The sequence below is a fragment of the Ambystoma mexicanum genome, chromosome 9, assembly GCF_040938575.1.
Source record: "Ambystoma mexicanum isolate Mex_15411 chromosome 9, UKY_AmexF1_1, whole genome shotgun sequence".
NCBI classification, from domain to species: Eukaryota; Metazoa; Chordata; class Amphibia; order Caudata; family Ambystomatidae; genus Ambystoma; species Ambystoma mexicanum.
Window position 1 is genome coordinate 544,988,045 of NC_090931.1, and position 17,056 is coordinate 545,005,100.

General features: G+C 44.6%; 1 protein-coding gene across 12 annotated transcripts in view; it reads left to right on the forward strand.

The window, feature by feature from the left end:
* Positions 1–17,056, forward strand: part of TUBD1 (tubulin delta 1) — a 900,711-nt gene that overhangs the window by 416,671 nt on the left and 466,984 nt on the right. For all 12 annotated transcript variants that reach the window (XM_069615102.1, XM_069615104.1, XM_069615098.1 and 9 more), the window contains one exon: positions 592–823. In XM_069615102.1, the coding sequence (XP_069471203.1) occupies positions 592–823 (232 nt within the window). The remainder of the gene's footprint in view (positions 1–591; positions 824–17,056) is intronic.

Here is a 17,056-nt window from a genome sequence, read left to right on the forward strand (position 1 = left end):
GAATTACTACTGATTTGTATTGCCATTCTGACATTTCGTTTCACCACTGATTTTTCCTTTTTTAGATACATATCCCAATGTCACATTAGTTTGTATTGGAGTGAAGGATAGGTATTAGGTTTTTGTTAGTATAAGCCTTTATTGTTTGACTAAGACTGACTAGGACTGTTTTTGTAGTATTTGATGGTCGAGGTTACTCCCATCTTAGTTATAGCGCCAGAAAGGAGTTTTTGCAACCCCCTTGAATCTAACAATAAAGGTTTTCAAACTTGCAACTCTTTTGTCAGTGTCTACTTGTGATACCATGACTACCTCACAGTAGGGAGTTGGCAGTGTTTAGCTGTACAAACGTTTGATATCTTTGTGTGTGACTGTGCTGTTTTTGTAGAGTCTACTGCAGCACCCACATTAGAGAGTGTCCTTTAGTCTGTTCGTTTCCAGGTAATCACTGGTGTAGTTGAATACCACACATACTAGATAGTGGGAATGAAGAGAGACTGCTGGATGTCTGCAAGGAGGCCTTTTATAATGCTCACACATTTCTGTTCTTACTTGTACTGTAATCATGATTAGTTCCATTTGTCTTCACAGGTTATTGTCCAGAACTACAACGCTATACTCACACTTTCCCATCTGTACCAGTCCTCTGATGCCCTCCTCATACATGAAAATGACATTGTCCACAAGATTTGTGCCCAGCTTATGAATATCAAGCAGATCTCCTTCAGGGATGTGAATAAAGTGATTGCGCATCAGCTTGGAAGTGTGCTCCAGCCGACATATTCCTCAGAAGGGGCAACGCAATACAGCAGAAGTCCTCTAGGTACTAACATCTGCTCAATTATATGATTCTAGGATGTGGTATGCAACCATCACTGTACAACACTTGAAAATGTCTTGTATGTCTAAGTAACACTTCATTATGCTTAGCTCTGGTTCCTCTATCGTCCAGCCATTTAAACCTTGTAGCAGTACTAAAATCTGTAGTGATCCATCCCCCAATACTTGCTCATTATGGTACATCCTTTTCAGGTAATTTCCTGATACTCTATTTCTAAACATTATAGTTATGTGAATTAATGCCCAGTACCTGTAGTGATGGTGTGGCCAAATAGTGACTGTGGGCCTCGAGTTCTATTCCAGGTTTCTCTATGATGCCAAATGATGTGATCCCAGCCAATCATGTTATTTCATTGTGCCATGGATCCATTTTGTGCAGACATTAGGAACACTTCAAAGCAGGTTAAACAGCAGTATGAAGCACTATATTGAACAGCCGGTGGCAGGTACACAGAACATGTTTGAGGGCAGAAGTGCAAGAGTTATTTGCGCTTGCACCTCTGTGCCCGCAGATGACAACTTGCAAGTCCTGCATTCATGTACGGGGCCTTGGGAGTTAAAGAAGAGTATGTCTGCGTGTGTAAAGGACCAGCCTCTAGCCCCTCTCTGCATATACTTGTATTGCTGTGTCCCTGTCACTTGAATATGTATGGACTCACTGACCCCACATGGGTTGGGGCTTGGGTCCTCTCCCTATACACATGTGCAGTCAGTAAACATTTGCAGTGACAGGCATTCAAGGGCCTGTTAGTGCAAATGCATTCTTTTAGATTTCCTCCTCAGTAAGGTAAACATGTAAAAGAAAATGATGTATGTACAGCGTGATCGTTTCTTTATTACACAGATCAGTTCTGTCTGAAGTATTTTCTTAACCCTAGAACCACTGTTCTTTCCCCTGGCCGTGTTAGGAATGTGTTTGCCTTTTTTGCTGCTTTTTAGCCTCATTCTCTAAGATACTCAGTGTGTTTGCTGCCTGTTTTTGTACTCCTAATCTCTGTTTGGGTATGCAAGGAACTTGGTCATGCTCACTTATCACTTATCAATGTAGCTCATTGATTTGGCAGCATTGGCCAGTCCTTGGCATTGCCAGTGCAGAGTGGATCCATCCTCATATGATGTTTGGATAGTAATGCTAGCCTCTATGACTACCAGTACATGGGGGACCCTATCTCCCACTGTTCCTGAATGGGTTTTCTCGCCTAGGCAGTATGTTCCTTGCAGGCTGGTAGCAGTCTAACCTTTTGATCATGGTGCACTACTACTACTGTGCACCTTTATTTTTTACCCCAAGGCTAACATATATCACTATGTAGTAGCCAGTATGGCTCTTTTTGTTTTAGGCCCTCTCTTCTCAAACTACTTGCTTTATAGTCTGTCTCCCTCCTGTTTGTAGGTAGGAAAAGCCATATATGGTTACCCATTTTGCAGGCACTAGATAATGCCCACCAAGAGGAGCTGTGTGGATGGCCACCAGTTTTGGCTGGAGGAAGGATTGATGTTTTTCCGTCTTTGGGACAGGAGGGATGGAGGGGCATTTCCCTATGAATTCCAGGGTATGGCCCTGATGAATGATGTGTAACACCCATTTGTCGGTGGTGATGTTTTCCCACTGCGCACAAAGTTGGTTAACCACCCCCCTACTGGGGTGATGAAGTGGAGGGTCAGGTGCGTGGACTGGTCAGGCCTGCTTGGGTTCTGGATGAAACTTTGCCTCAGTGTTGGTTTCGTCTGTAGGACTAGGACCTTCACCTGTAACTCTCCTAGGTTCCAGTGCAGGATGACTGTAGCAGGTAGGAAGACATATAACCCCTGAACGTTCTTGAAAGTCTCGCTTTCGCCAAGCGAAAGGACTGACAGTGTTGTTACAGAGTGTCTAGCGAGCAGGCTGTTTCAGTGTCGGCCTTGATGGCCTGTAGGGTTTCATCCACTTTTTTACCAAAGAGGTTGACACCGTCAAAGGGCATATCCACTACCTTTGATTTGACCTCCAGCCAGAAGTTGGTGGCTTTTAACCAGCCTTGGTGCCTTAACACTGCCCGTTCCCCATTGGAGGAATCCTGTATCCGCAATGTCTATTGCCATGGAGATAGCATGATCTGATGGCGCCTCGCCTTCATGCAGCAGAGCAGCGATTTGTCCCGCTTGTCATCTGATAGAAATTCTAAGATTGCTCCCAATTTGAACCAAAGTTCACAATCGTAGCAGGAGAGAATCTCCAGTGAATTAGCTGCATTGATGGTCGTAGCGGCCATAGATATAACTCTCTTTCCAAAAGATTCTAGCTGCTTGCCTTCCTTCTCTGGGAGCACCATGCAGGGAAAAGGAGGATTGGCAGAACGCTTAAGTGCTGCAGCAGGAACCGCAGAGTGCGGGCACGGTTGTGTGCACAAGCATTTTGGCGCGGAATCAGGAAGCTTCTACTTTTTGTCACAGCAATCCTTCTGGGGTGGGGGTCTGAGAAAGGGCGTTTCATAACAAGAAGGCCATCCTCTCAGATATCCTCAAGCATCAAGATGGAGACCATTGATTTTTGGTAGATTCTCGTCTCTGATAAAGAAAACCTTTTCTGCTTCTCAAGTATGGGATTGAATAGCTTGGCCGCCCGTGTCATGATTGCATAAAAGGAGCCAATCACACCTGGAGGCAAATATTTTGGTGGTAGGTCGGCTGGCTCACCGTCACCTGGCGTTAGGTCTTCAAACTCATCTGTAGATTGTGTGCCTGGAAAAACATCCAATGGATAAGCATCAGTTACAGTGTCTGTATCAGTGAGAGTGAAAGGTGGCAGAGAAAGAACCTGCAGAATAGGTCTGGGCGGTGGGGGGGAATATGCCCTCCCTTACCGGGAACTAATGTGGTTGCATTGGAGGAGGTAACAATGGCGCCGGAAGGTGTTGCCAGAGCTCAGAAACCAGTGTCTGCAAAGTGGATAGACTGTCTAGACCAGTCCCTGGAGCCAGAAGGAGTGCCCATTGGGACATGACCACTTGGAAAAGGCTGTGGCACTGGAGTAGCACAAAGCCTCCAGAACCACCATGTCTGATTCTTCACCTTGCTGTAGCAGCTGCTCACGAGAAGCCAATGTTTGGGCAGCGGACTGCAGGAGGTGCATGGGGAGCAATCGAAAACAGTGACTGAGCATGTGTTGGCCTGGGAAGGGATGCCAAGGCAGATGGTACATCCCTGTCAATGCCAATTCCCTTCGTGGACTTGGAGACAAAGGGCCTCTTAACTGGTGTCATAGGCCAAGACGACGAAGACGTGCTTGGTGGTTTAGATGGCAAAGAAGTAAACACATGTTTGTGATGGAGTAGTACTGGTTTTAATCATAGTTATCTTGGCCATCGGCAAGGTGGTAGCAGGTGACGAGGTGGTCGACGGGGTCGTCAACAAGGGTGTCGATGAGGTGTTGGTCATCTAAGTGGACTTTGAGTCATTGACAGGGTTGTCGTCGATGAAGAAATGGTATTCATGGTCGACTGTTGCTTCTCTGAAGAGTGCTTAGACGATGTAACTATAGACAGAGGTGTTCTAGGACCCGAAGTGGTAAACAAGGTGACCGTAGGTGTAGAAGGAGACGTCAGCGACATGGTTGACTGGAGCAGCCAGAGTGTGCGACCCATGTCCCTTCTTTGCTCTCTTCCCCGGGAATATTCCTTGTGGGATCTCAACCTCTTTGATGAGTGAGTGCGCTCTAAGAGTCTGCTGTGCCTAGCAGAGGCATAACTGCAGATAGCTGCCTAGTCAGAGGCTCTGGCACCTTCATCCAACTGGGCCACCAGCCTGTAGTGGAGGTCCTTGGATGAGAACGATTGGCCAATGGAACAACTATTCAAGTCTTGATCCAGTTATAGACAATAAAGACACTTCTCATGAAGATCTTCGATGTAAACCTTCTTTAGGTTACATCTTGAACAGGCCTTGAAAAGGTGCTTCTTCCTCGTGTCTGTCATCACCATGAACTACTGAAGGCCTCAGACTGAATTCCTTGGTGGATGAAGGGGCTTAACTTCACTGTACACATTTCACCATAGATTATAGCCATGCAGCACCAAACAAGAAGTTGTTGATGGAAAAAGCTATCAAAAATAGATCCAAAATGTCACATTTATCGAAGAGCAAAATCGAGTACTCCCAACACTTTAATGTGCAGTAAAAAATCTGAAGAGCTCCACCAGGGGTGGAGCTAAGGGGTCCTGTCTAATTGGCTGTGGGCAGTATGACCCAAAAGGACACTAATAGAGTACTAAAGTGACGAGCATTTTTGAAATATAAGGGTAAACTGTTTTAATATTACTGAAGATTCCCAGCCTGACGACGGGGAATATTAATTTTGCATGTGAATCCATGAAACATCCAATGCCTGAGAACAAAGGTTACAGGTAAGTAACTTGTACCTTACTGCGTCAGGTAATCCTGGGGGACAAGTTACAATCGAAACAGGGGGCCTTAAAATGAACTCTGGACATCATCGACCCGGCCCCGGACATTATAGACCCGGCAAAGCCCTGCACCCAGTAGGGTTTATTGCCATTAGGATTCCAGGCATGGTTTCCCAGGATGCTATTGGTTGTTTTATTAAGTTGAATAACGGCATGGTCATGGGAGACGGGAACTAAACATAGCTCTTTCTCCCGTTCAGTGGTCAGCCATTGCAGCGTTGGGGAAGCACCGGAACACTGAGTGTTCCAGGCACGGAGAGGGACCATCCAGCACCAGGTAAGTGGGGCAGGGGTTGGGGATAGGGGGAGTGGATGAGGGAGCTGGAAATTGGGGACGGAGGTAGGGGGCGCAGGAGGACTTACCTGCTTCCCGGTGGGGAAAAGGGCAGTCTCCCACTGCTGAGGGGACTTGGAACATAACACTGGATTTCCCATGAGGTAAAGCCTGCATTCCAAGCTTCCTGGTTAGCTGGTAGACTTCCTACTTCCTGGCCCTCACTGATTGGTTAGGAGGCTGTCTGCCCCCCTCCCCCTCTTCCAGGGTGTTAATTGGAAATAATTCCTGTTTCACCGCCCAACGAATTTTGGGCCTAGTTGAATTAATCTGTGATATATTCTTTGGGAATTTCGAATGCAGTAATTTCCAATTCATTATAAATACCTCATGTTTATATTTGAACAATACCAATCAAGTTTTTAAGCATTGTTTCTCTGTACTTAAGTGGACTCCAAGCATGTCCCATAAATACAGCAAAACAAAGTTTTTGTTTACTTTAGACAAATTGGCGAAAAGCATGTATCCCTGATGTCCACCTTTCCATGCCTTTGGCATGTAACACGCAAAGGAGTTAGAATCGACCCTTTTGTACATTTAAAAAAAAATCTACTGGGATTGTGAACCTATATTGTAACCAATCCATTTCCCTAAGTATACCACCCGATCCATAACCATGGCACTAGGCCACTTCACGGCTCTTTCCCACCATATCATCATTAAAACAAACAATACATTTGCCTGCAGAATAATCATTAATCAAACACTGATGCTAATGAGGTTTTGCTGGAGCCTTACATAGCTGCATGTTTTATTAAAACTTTAAAAAACACTTCAAACTCTAACATTAATTTCTATGTTTCTTGTTTATCATCACTGCAAATCACAAACTAGATTGCATTATTCATCATCAAAGTATATCCCCATTGCAAATTTGTAAACAAATTTATGCAGTGACCAGCCGACTAAGTTAACTTTCTTCCATCCAACTTATTTAGGCCAAAACTCCCCAGCCGTAATTCCCAGAGGACTGCCTGCCCTTGCAAGGGATCTTGTGCTGGAGGACCACCGTTCATGAGGGGGGAAGTTGAGCTTTATCATTTTGTTTAAGCCTCCTCGTCGTTTGGCCTCAGAGGGGGGCTTTACCGCAGAGGAGGCGAAAACTCCCTCCAGTTTTCACCCAGCTCGTTTTTTATGTAACTGTACTGGTTGCTTGCACACCACCACTCTGACTACAGCAGTTGCATTCATCAGTAACTCCAAAATCCCGTTGTCTCTAAACTCCTCACATAGTTGAGAGGGAGGGTGGTTTATTCGGACATTGTGCGCCTTGTTGCTTCCCCGAGTGGTGCCAGCAAAGTGAGGCTCTTCTTTTTTTTCAGGGATGGCTTTTAAAGTCCTGAGCACCCCCTCTGTATTTCATTGGCTGCTTCCCCTCATTTCCTGCGGTTTCATAAACCAGCTTCCAATCGCAGACCCTCAGAGATACCCATTACCGTTTGGTCCCGCAGCCATCCTGGTGCTTCCTCCCTTATACAGGCTTCTTCAAGGGCTTATGCCCTTCCTCCTACAGCATTTGCCAATCAGGGCTACGGCCCGATTAAGCTTGTATCCTCTCTATTGTGATGTTATGCCCTCCTGACGTCACGTGATATGAGGGGGAGACTGCCCCACGTGATGTGAGGAAAGGAAATGGAGGAACCAATAAACCATGCATGTGTGCCGTAAATGGCAGCACTGCGAGTTACGATCGCAACACAAATAAACGTGTCTTTATTTGGCTGTGTCCCCATCAAGGCCTATAACACCCTCCCCGCCCGTTGTGCGAGTGGGAAAGTTTGGCAACATCACCCTGGTGACGAGCGCCATGATCCAGACCTGCGTAGCAATCTGCCTCCAGCGTCGGCCTGCTGCGCCGCGCTGCATGCCCGCGTGATGCCGTGATCTGGTAAAACGTTTGTTTGATGCGCCGCCAAGCACACGCCACCTGTGTCAGTGCTCCAGGTGGCCAAAACATGTCACGCTTAGTGGGTGATGCTAAAAAAAAAAAAAAAGAACATTACAATAAAAATCAGCTGTAGGAACGAAGGACTGGGCTGTGCACCACAACAAGCAGTAAATCCCAATGCACGCCAAATTCGGATTGATTGCTCTGGGACAACTGCGTTTATACCGGTTAGGGCTCCACGACAGAGGGTAATGTAAGCTGTGGGGAGCCTGAGGCCGGTGACCAAGTGCCAATTACCAAGTGGAGCTGGGCCCACAAAAACATGTCTCACAGGACCCAAGTGAAAGACTAGGACCCGGCAAAGAGAGCTAAGACAGCCCATGCCCATTGAGAGGAGAGGGTGCAAGAACAGCCGTTGATTGCTGAAAGATCTGCCCAACACAAGGACAACCTCTGCACAGGTAGGAAGTAGCCGTGAGACACAGAAAAGGAAACGCAAGTACCCCGTAACACACTGCCACAATACAAAGAGAAGGTATACAAACCAGAAGGATGGACAGCCCCCAAGCAGGCGCAGCATGGGGGAGCACCCCCAGGACAGCAATGAGATTGGCAAAAGAACAGGAAGGGCCTATCCCAGTGTTAGACACAACCCATAGTGCCTTCTTGAGGCCATTCGACCCTTATGCAATGGGAGCGGCACTGGGTGGGAACTGTGGCTCCAACAATTGGAGCTCAACATCAAAGCCAAGAAAATTACAGATGCAGAGTAACAGAGAACGTTACTAATGCTCAACTTGAGCACGCTAGACCTGAGATTATTCAATGCCCTGCCTGATAAAGGGCAGGCGGATGACTATGAAGCAGCAAAGGCAGCCCTGATTGGGAAGTTTAAACAAGAACTGAACCCAGACTATAAACAGTTTCAGATGAGCATGGCCCGGCAACGACCTGGAGAGAAGATAGACGATTTTCACGCCTTCCTCTGGGAAATGGCAGAGGGTTGCGAGTTCCCAGATGAGGACTTTGCAATCCGTCAACTGATCACCCACGGGATCTCATCAAAAAAGGTGCAGAGAGCAATCCTTTCAGAGAAAAACCTACCACTGGATCGAATCCTAGCTATGGGTCGACAGCAAGAATGCACTGACGAGCAAGTGGTAGCAATGGAAGTGACTATGAGCTGGCTTCCAATTGACAACTCCAAGGAAGAATAGAACATTGCAGCCCTCAGATTCAAAGGCAATGCAAGGTCCCACGAAACAAAAAGGGGGGCAAACAAGGGCACACTTATTCCAATATAATTGGTAAAAATCAATACTTTTCAGCCGTAAGGTTTAATTTTTATATATATATATATATATATCACTAACAAAAAACTTTAAGGGGACATTTATGTTTAAATTGCACTACTAAAAAACCTATGAAATTCAATGGGAAAACGTGGTTACAGGGACGTTATGGTTACAGGTAAAACCGAAACCCCCCAGAAATTCGCCAGTTCTGGTAAGGTATGCAGCCATAACTCGCGCTAACACTGTGTGCTGCACGGACTAACACCCATGACCTTAGAGATGACATCACAAATGTCATTGATGACCTCACTAATTCCATCACACAGCCTACTTAACCAAAGCAGAGAAAACAGAGCTCAAAGACGTCTGGGATGACATATCATCTGACAAAACAATGGCACAAAAATTGTACAGCTTTGGCATTAAAATGCTGTCCCATAGAGAATGTGGCAGCTACGGAGCCACTGACCGTTTAACTGGCACCGCCTTGTATGGGAAAACTGAAAACATAGTGTGGCTAAGCCTTGGTCCTGCTGCATCCAGAAAAAGAGTACTTAAATTGTACGAAGACATAAAAACAATAGCCAAAAGCGATCCCAACAGCCAGGACATTTTGAACAACAACTTATTGGACACATACTACCTGAACAGGTGTATTACTTTGGAAGCCTTGTGCCTGTACCAGATAGCCTAAAACGTTGCATACAAAAACAACATTAAACCAAATGAGGAAAAAGGTAGATACAGAGTGGAAAGTTGTGAAGGCAGCCTGATAAAACTTACCAAACACAGCCTGATTAATCATTTGAAGCTGTCATTAAAATCTCCTCAACACAAAGAACTGCATTACATGGCTCTACTACAACTTTTCAAACAATGAAGAAAAGAAGATTATTTATGAGCCACCCACACCTCCTATGAAGATGCTTTTAATGCCAGTGAAAGTACAATTACAGATGAAAACCTTATACGGTACAAAACCATATTGGACAATGAAAGCCAACAAGAAGAAGACCTTCATGCACAACTAAATGTAGACACTTCTGAGAGCAGTGAACCTTCTCTAACAGGCAGCCAAGAACCACTTGGACAGCCACTCATAGCAAATGAGGCAGAATTAGCCATGACGGATGTAACCTCCACTATGCTTCAGTATGAGCACTCTGCAGAAGCGTTGACAGTACTGAAATCCCAACTAAACAATGAGCAGCTTACCATTTTTGTAGAAGTAAGTGAAACCATTGAACTACAAACCTATAATGCTGTATGTAAGTGGTAAAGCTAGGTCAGGTAAAACATTCTTAATAAAAATTATCAGTAAATACCTCCAACAATTAACAAATAACAACCTTTCTGCTGTTGTAACCGCCCTTACAGGTTTGGCTGCCTACAACATAGGTGGAGTCACTCTACACCGATTGCTACTCCTTCCAGTAGAACACCAAAACAAATTAGAGTACTATAAACTTTCAGAAGAATCTGCTATGGAGCTACGCAGAGTTGTCAAACAAATAAAAATGCTCCTAATAGATGAGGTGAGCATGGTCTCCAACCTAATGTTGGCTTTGATTAACCTCATATTGCAAGTGGTGCTCACAACAGACCACGAAGAACTCTTTGGAGGAAAACAAAACATGTCATTGTTTTCGGAGATCTCCTTCAATTGACACCAGTCAAAGTTGAACCTATCTTCAAAACCCTAGGACACAAACAGTGCCGTTAAAGTCTTGGAAGCATCGGGAAAGTAAATCTTTGGCAACATTTCCAATACAGAGAACTAACTCAAAACATGTCAGTCTGCAGACCTCAGCTACGCCAACATTTAAAAAAACATACAGATTGGTGTACTATCAAAGGAGGCGCAGTCTACCCTCAATACTAGACGCATCCATGAGCTGTACGGGCATAACACATGTGCTACTGATGTCATGGAACAATTAGCTCAGAAAAATGTCAGCTGTTTGTCCTTAATGCCAACTCTAGCAAGCTGTGCACAACTTAATGCAACAATGCTGAAAAAAGAAAAATAACCACTGGAAATTCAGGCCACAGACTAACTGGACGTACACGGTATGACAATATCTATGTGTCAACAAGGCATAGCACGACTAAAAATCTTAGAGAACTCTATCTCCAACGCAGCTGGTGTGGAGAAAGTTTTAACATTATGTGTCAACTGTAGAGTTATCCTAAAGCGTAACATTGACATAGAGCAAGGTTTAGTTAATGGAGCACTTGGTACAGTTGTTGGCTTCCAGACATACCATCGGGACAACAGCATTCTGTTTGTGAACATCAAGTTTGACAAACTTTCAGAGGTTAAAAATATAGTATGCACAACGGCGCAGTTCCTTCTTTTCAAAGACATGTATGTACAAAGAGAAAATTTTTCTCTGTCGCTAGCTTATGAAGTAACTATTCATAAATTGCAAGGTCTAACCTTAGACAAAGCATTAATTGATATTGCAGCACAGTCTTTAAAGGAAGCATGAGTTATGGAGCACTGTCACGGCTACGTACACTGGAAGGACTGTATCTAGTGAATTTTGATGCAGCTGCAGTCAGTGCAGACATTCCTTGCATCATAGAGTACAATAGACTATGTGCACTGTACACACCCCATCTGAAAATGTACCCTATTCCTCAGAAACCAAAAGGTTTAAAAAAAAGGCTCATTAAATCAAAAGTTGCAAATGATTTGGCAACAGTACCATCTAAGAAAATGAAAGCAACTCATACTACAGTAAAAAAGGCAAACCATGCCCAACTCCACCCACAAATAAAGCCTGTTCAAAGAAACAACATACTCTTCCATCAAAGTGCTCAGACACAGAAATACCTGGGCCATTCAAATTGTCCAATACACCAGGTGTTAATTGCTATGCAAATGTAACAATGAATTCTCTATTCCAAATGCCAGCAATTGTTGAAAACATGTTTTTGAATGGCACAAACCAGTTGTGTTTGCAAATGCTTGTCCTTCACAGAAATGAAGTAACTAATCCTGACACCATTTACATGTCTCAGGAATAAGGCAAGAATTGGACTACAGTGCTGGAATGGTGAGATTCACTTTAAACTGACAAGAGGATCCACAGGAATTTCTAATGTACTTAGTACAAACACTGGAAAGGAAAAATATACCCATAAATGAAATATTTCACATTTCCTACATGTGGAAACATGCATGCAGTCTGTGCAACCATGTCATTCAGGAACAAGTCCCTAACAAATGCTTTGTGTATGCATCAATACCTAACTGTGACTCCATTCCATTTCAGCAACTAGTGCAAAATGCAAACCATAGCATATTCTGTACGCCGTGCAATTCTGATAATTGTTCAACGCTACATACACTCACATAGAAAACCTTTCCAACAGTAGCCATAAACTACCACACAGGCGACTCAACCAATGGAGGCCACTATACTGCATACATTAGAAATCAATGGTCATGGTGGGAATGCAATGATTCTTCCATCACTCCAAATCAGAGATTACCTGCAAATCTTGCAAATGCCTACTTAATATTCTTGAAGCCAATATTTACTCATTGATGTACAAACGTACTATACTTTACTCCCCAGCACCAACCAGTAACTTCGTAAGTGGACAAAAATGTGTTTTCCTTCCACACTGTCGCCCTACAGCAACTTGGCATACTGCAAGCATTGACGAAATGCACTAAAGTGTGTTTTGGATAATTTTTATCCCCAATGAATACACTCACACAAACAATACGTGTACACAAATCACAGTAGCAGTATTTTCCACAGCATATGTGACAGGGAAAGTACTAAGTATGAGGGTTCAAAACTATCCGCAGTAACCTCTGAAACCACCACGTAACCAAATCAGTCACCAGCTCTCTAAGAGTAGTCGTACAACTCCAAGACTTATGGACCTATCACCACGTAAACCCATAATGGTACATTACCACTTCAGAATGTACACATATGTGCAAGTAGCAACAGGAATGCACAAGCTTGTAAACATACCCTTTATGAATGGGACACTCTGAACAGTTAGAATACGCTAACTGCAACCTAACTGCAACCAGAATACTACAATGTTATTTGCAGCATTAAAACAACCCAACTCAACCTTCAACAACTACTGTGCTACAAACATATCCTGAAACACTTCCAAAGTATGAGCAGTTACAATACACCAACAGATACGTAACTACCGTTGCATTTCTGCAGTATCACAGTACAGTGCCACAATACTTACAAACCACCAGCAGCAACCAAACGCATAAAGAGACAATAGTACGAAAAGGAAGTAGGTAACCATTTACAAAACACCACCTGTTATACAACGCCACCCACCCTACCAACATGTATAGGCCACAATCTTAAACCATTATATTTCCTACGACTTCAAGAGTACACCTTAAAAAGCGCAGTAACCAATCCAAACGTGCCTATCATTCCTTGTGCACCGTAGCAGCAAAGCAATTTGCACGTTTAAAAAAAAAATCCAGCATGGATTTGTTTTCCCCACAGACCCAATGATTATGCAAAGAAACACAGGAACTGTGCTCATTGCACAGTACACTGCTTCAAAGGATTGTACTTATGAAGTACTAGTTATGAGGGTCCACAAAGTAAAGACATATATGCTATGTACTGGACTGCAAACTAACAAAATACCTGCTCCAACATGTTCTGTTCTCTTTTCCCACAGATAATGCAGCAATCAGTACTGCAACATTTCACATTCGATGCACAAAACACAGTACAGGCCCTCCTCAATCCAAACAGTAAGTCTGCAACGATTGCTATTATACTTCTTTGCAATGTCCGCAGTGCAATCTGTGTACTTATTTCTGCTATACGCATAGCAATTCCACCATTTGCAATGCACCCCTATATTACACTACGCAGCTTGTGCCTACCCCCTACACGCTTCACTACACCCATTGCAGTGTAGGGGCTGTAGCCATGCACTCAACATTGTACACCCTGCCCACAGTTGCTGCTGCACTATACAACTATGCATACAAACATCTATCCATGTACCACTAACCCCACACATAAGACATCCACCTACCCCTTAGCCACTGCAGTTGACATTGGCTGCCATTTTTTCCACACAATACATAACCTATTTCCTATGTTCACTCTTTACTTAAGCCTACAATAAGTGGACACACTTAATGCACAACACTACAGTGACCTACCCGATATTCTGCACAATCACAACAATGCAACTTGATGAATGCATCCATACATCTTACGTACCTGTCCTAACTTCTGCCACATTTGGCTCCTTGCTTTCCACTGCCACTGTGTAGGCCATTAGGTCATTTTCATTTGTATGTTCACCATTTCAAAAAAAGGTATCCAACACATATTTCACTGCAGCGCATGGGTCATAGCTCGCCAGCCATATTGCAACTACTGCGTTACTGCTTACGTTTTCAAACTTCTGTTTCCCTTATTGTATAAAGCAAACACCACCTATTTCATCTCTGCGTGATTCTGTTACACACTGTTCAATAGATGTGATAGCATCACATGCACAGTTCTTGGATGTAATTGGTGGATGCATATGTAATACTTGAACAGTAGCCAATCGGCGAGTGCTTCTGAAAGAGTACTTGAAAGGGAAGAAGGACTGGGCCTGATTTACTGGCCGTGGCCGTCGCATTAGTTGGGCAAATCGCACGTGCTTCATGCTGTCCTTTGTAATGTGCTTGCTATGGAAATGGGACTACGGTTTAGCAATTCACGTGTCTGCTTTTGTGTTTCATGGTAGGATGTTCTTTTGTGCCCATAACAACGTTAGTGCTTGTAGTGGGAAGTTTGTCAGTGGGGGTGAATTTTTTTTCCCCCTGTTGCAATTAGTAATCTGTTGCACTATGTACAATGCAAGCTGCAGACACACGTGTAGAAATGTACGGAGGACAAGCCAAGAACAACCCCTAACAAAGAGCACACAAAAAGGTGTTTATTTACACGTCCCTTTAGCAAAATTTGAAAAAACACTTTGCACTACTTCTACGAAGATTCCCACTTTCTATGACGCAGAAAATGTGTTTGTGCAGCCCCGTATACAGGGCAATATGTTGGCCAAAGCCGCGCCTTTTGGGGGCACGCACATGCTACATCCAGGTCTTTTGAGGGTGGCTGCAATGGAAATGGGACTGTACAGGAGTTGGGATTGGTCAATATGAATTTGTGGGTGTGGCGTGTAGCAACAAATTGTGCCAGAATGTCTATTTGCCAATAGGAGTGGACATGGCTATGGGGATGGGTGTGCCGTTCAGTAGGCGGACTATATGGTTGTTGGGGGACTGTTATGCTCACCTGGACCCCACAGGGGTGTCGATCGGACCCAGACAGCTGCGGTCTCCTTCAATGTGATCCGTAGTGCAGAGATGACTGTCTGGAATGGCCCGCCTAGTCTTGTCTGCTGGACCCGAAGAAGTATTTTCCTGCAAGTGGAGACAGGGATTAACCACCTGTGGGTTTTAGTGATGGTCTCCCAACTGTTCTCGCTCTCCCCCACTAATCACCTCCGATACCCCTTAGTAACCTCACCTTATGTTCGTAAAAGATGAGCTCTCCATCCTGCGTGTCTTGCAGGGGCGCGTAGATACCAGGTACTTCACTGGTTTGAAGGCGTTGGGAGAGTTCCGGTAAATATTGACTCTGAAGTCCCTGGCAGGATTGGTAAGTATCAAGTTCAAAGAGTTCAATGTGCCATATGTTCACTCTTGTTCCCTTCCTTCCTTAAATTGCATGCGTTAACGTGTTGTTTTTCTCCCTCTTTACAGATGCGGCATATGAAAATCTGGAGAGTTATGGAACAATACCGCCGGTGGTAAATCAGGTAAGTCTATGGTGGTAAGAGGTTGTATTTGTTGATTCCCTTGGCTCACCTTGTTTTTTCTTGTGTCCCCTAGGTGCCGGATTACGGCGAAGAAATGATGGAGACAGTGCCGGATTGAAAGATGCTGTGAGAACTGTTGAGTTTGGCGCCGTGCTGGTGCTGGCGAAGCGACGCGTGCAGGACTGATGTACTTTCCAGGTCCGGAGATGAAATGGTTCCGGAATTAGGTGAGGAATTTGAAATAAGTTTGTTTTCTAACCTTGTCCTTTTCTTCTTCTTTATTCTAGGAGCTCCGGATTCGAGGCGGGCGTGGCAGAAGACTGGATGCTGGCTGCAGGCACGGTGAGCTTCACGCTGCTGGATGCAGAATAACGCGAAGCATGTGCTGCTGTTCGGGTGTGGTTTAAATAGCCTCCAAAGTAGTTCCAGGTAAGAAGTTCCCTAGAGCCACACTCGAGTAAAAAATAGTCCCTGTAACAAAATAGTCCCATCCCGACCTCATGTAGGCTTGGGCTCTTTTGCAGCATGGTCTGCATCAAGTAAGTAAAGTCTATGAGCCTGGCGCCTATGGCGCCAGGACTGATTTCTATGATGAGCCTCGTGCCTAGGGCGCCAGGACTGAACCCAGACAGCCCCCAGCCGGGGCTGCTGAGGTTTAAACAAATGTCTGGATGCCTGCTCCCGGAGCTCAGGGCCTTGGTCCTGATGCCCGGGGGTAGGCATCATGACAGGGACTTGTGGATACATTGGGTACAAGTTTACGCAGAACATTGTGCACTAGTAGCACACCTTGGTTTCCATAATTTCGATGTGCACTAGTACGGAATACGTGGGATGCAGTGGTTCCATGTGGGTCCTCTTTGTGCCAGTTTGGTGACACTTGCTCACCCAGACATTATTGTTGTTCATTGTGGAGGGAACGGTTTAGGGCGTGTTACTGGCATTTCACTGCATTTTGCAATGAAGAGACATTTCGGCAACTCATGGAAATGTTTCCAAAATCACACATAATTTTTTCTCGCATTGCCCAGAGACAGATGTGGCTGCGTTCTTCTTTCTGTGACTCAAAAATGGAGAAAGTGTGGTGCAATGTGAACAAGGCTGTTTGCACGACATTGGCCTGTTCTCCTTCCACAATGAAAACATTACGTTTCGTAGTAGGAACATTTTTCGTTCAGATGGAGTTAATCTGACTGATGCTGGCAATTAGATCTTTCTGCGTAATAACCAAAATGCCGTGCAGTGCTTCCTGCAAGTGTAGGAAGCATTTTCCCTGTCGTTGTTGACAACTTTTAACATTGAAAATACAACCCGCACAAAAAGGCTCTTTTAAGAGCCACCACTTCTTTTAGCAAATGGTGTAAATGCTTTTGACAGCATCCCGCCGCCAATTGTTGCCATCTCTGTACACATCGCT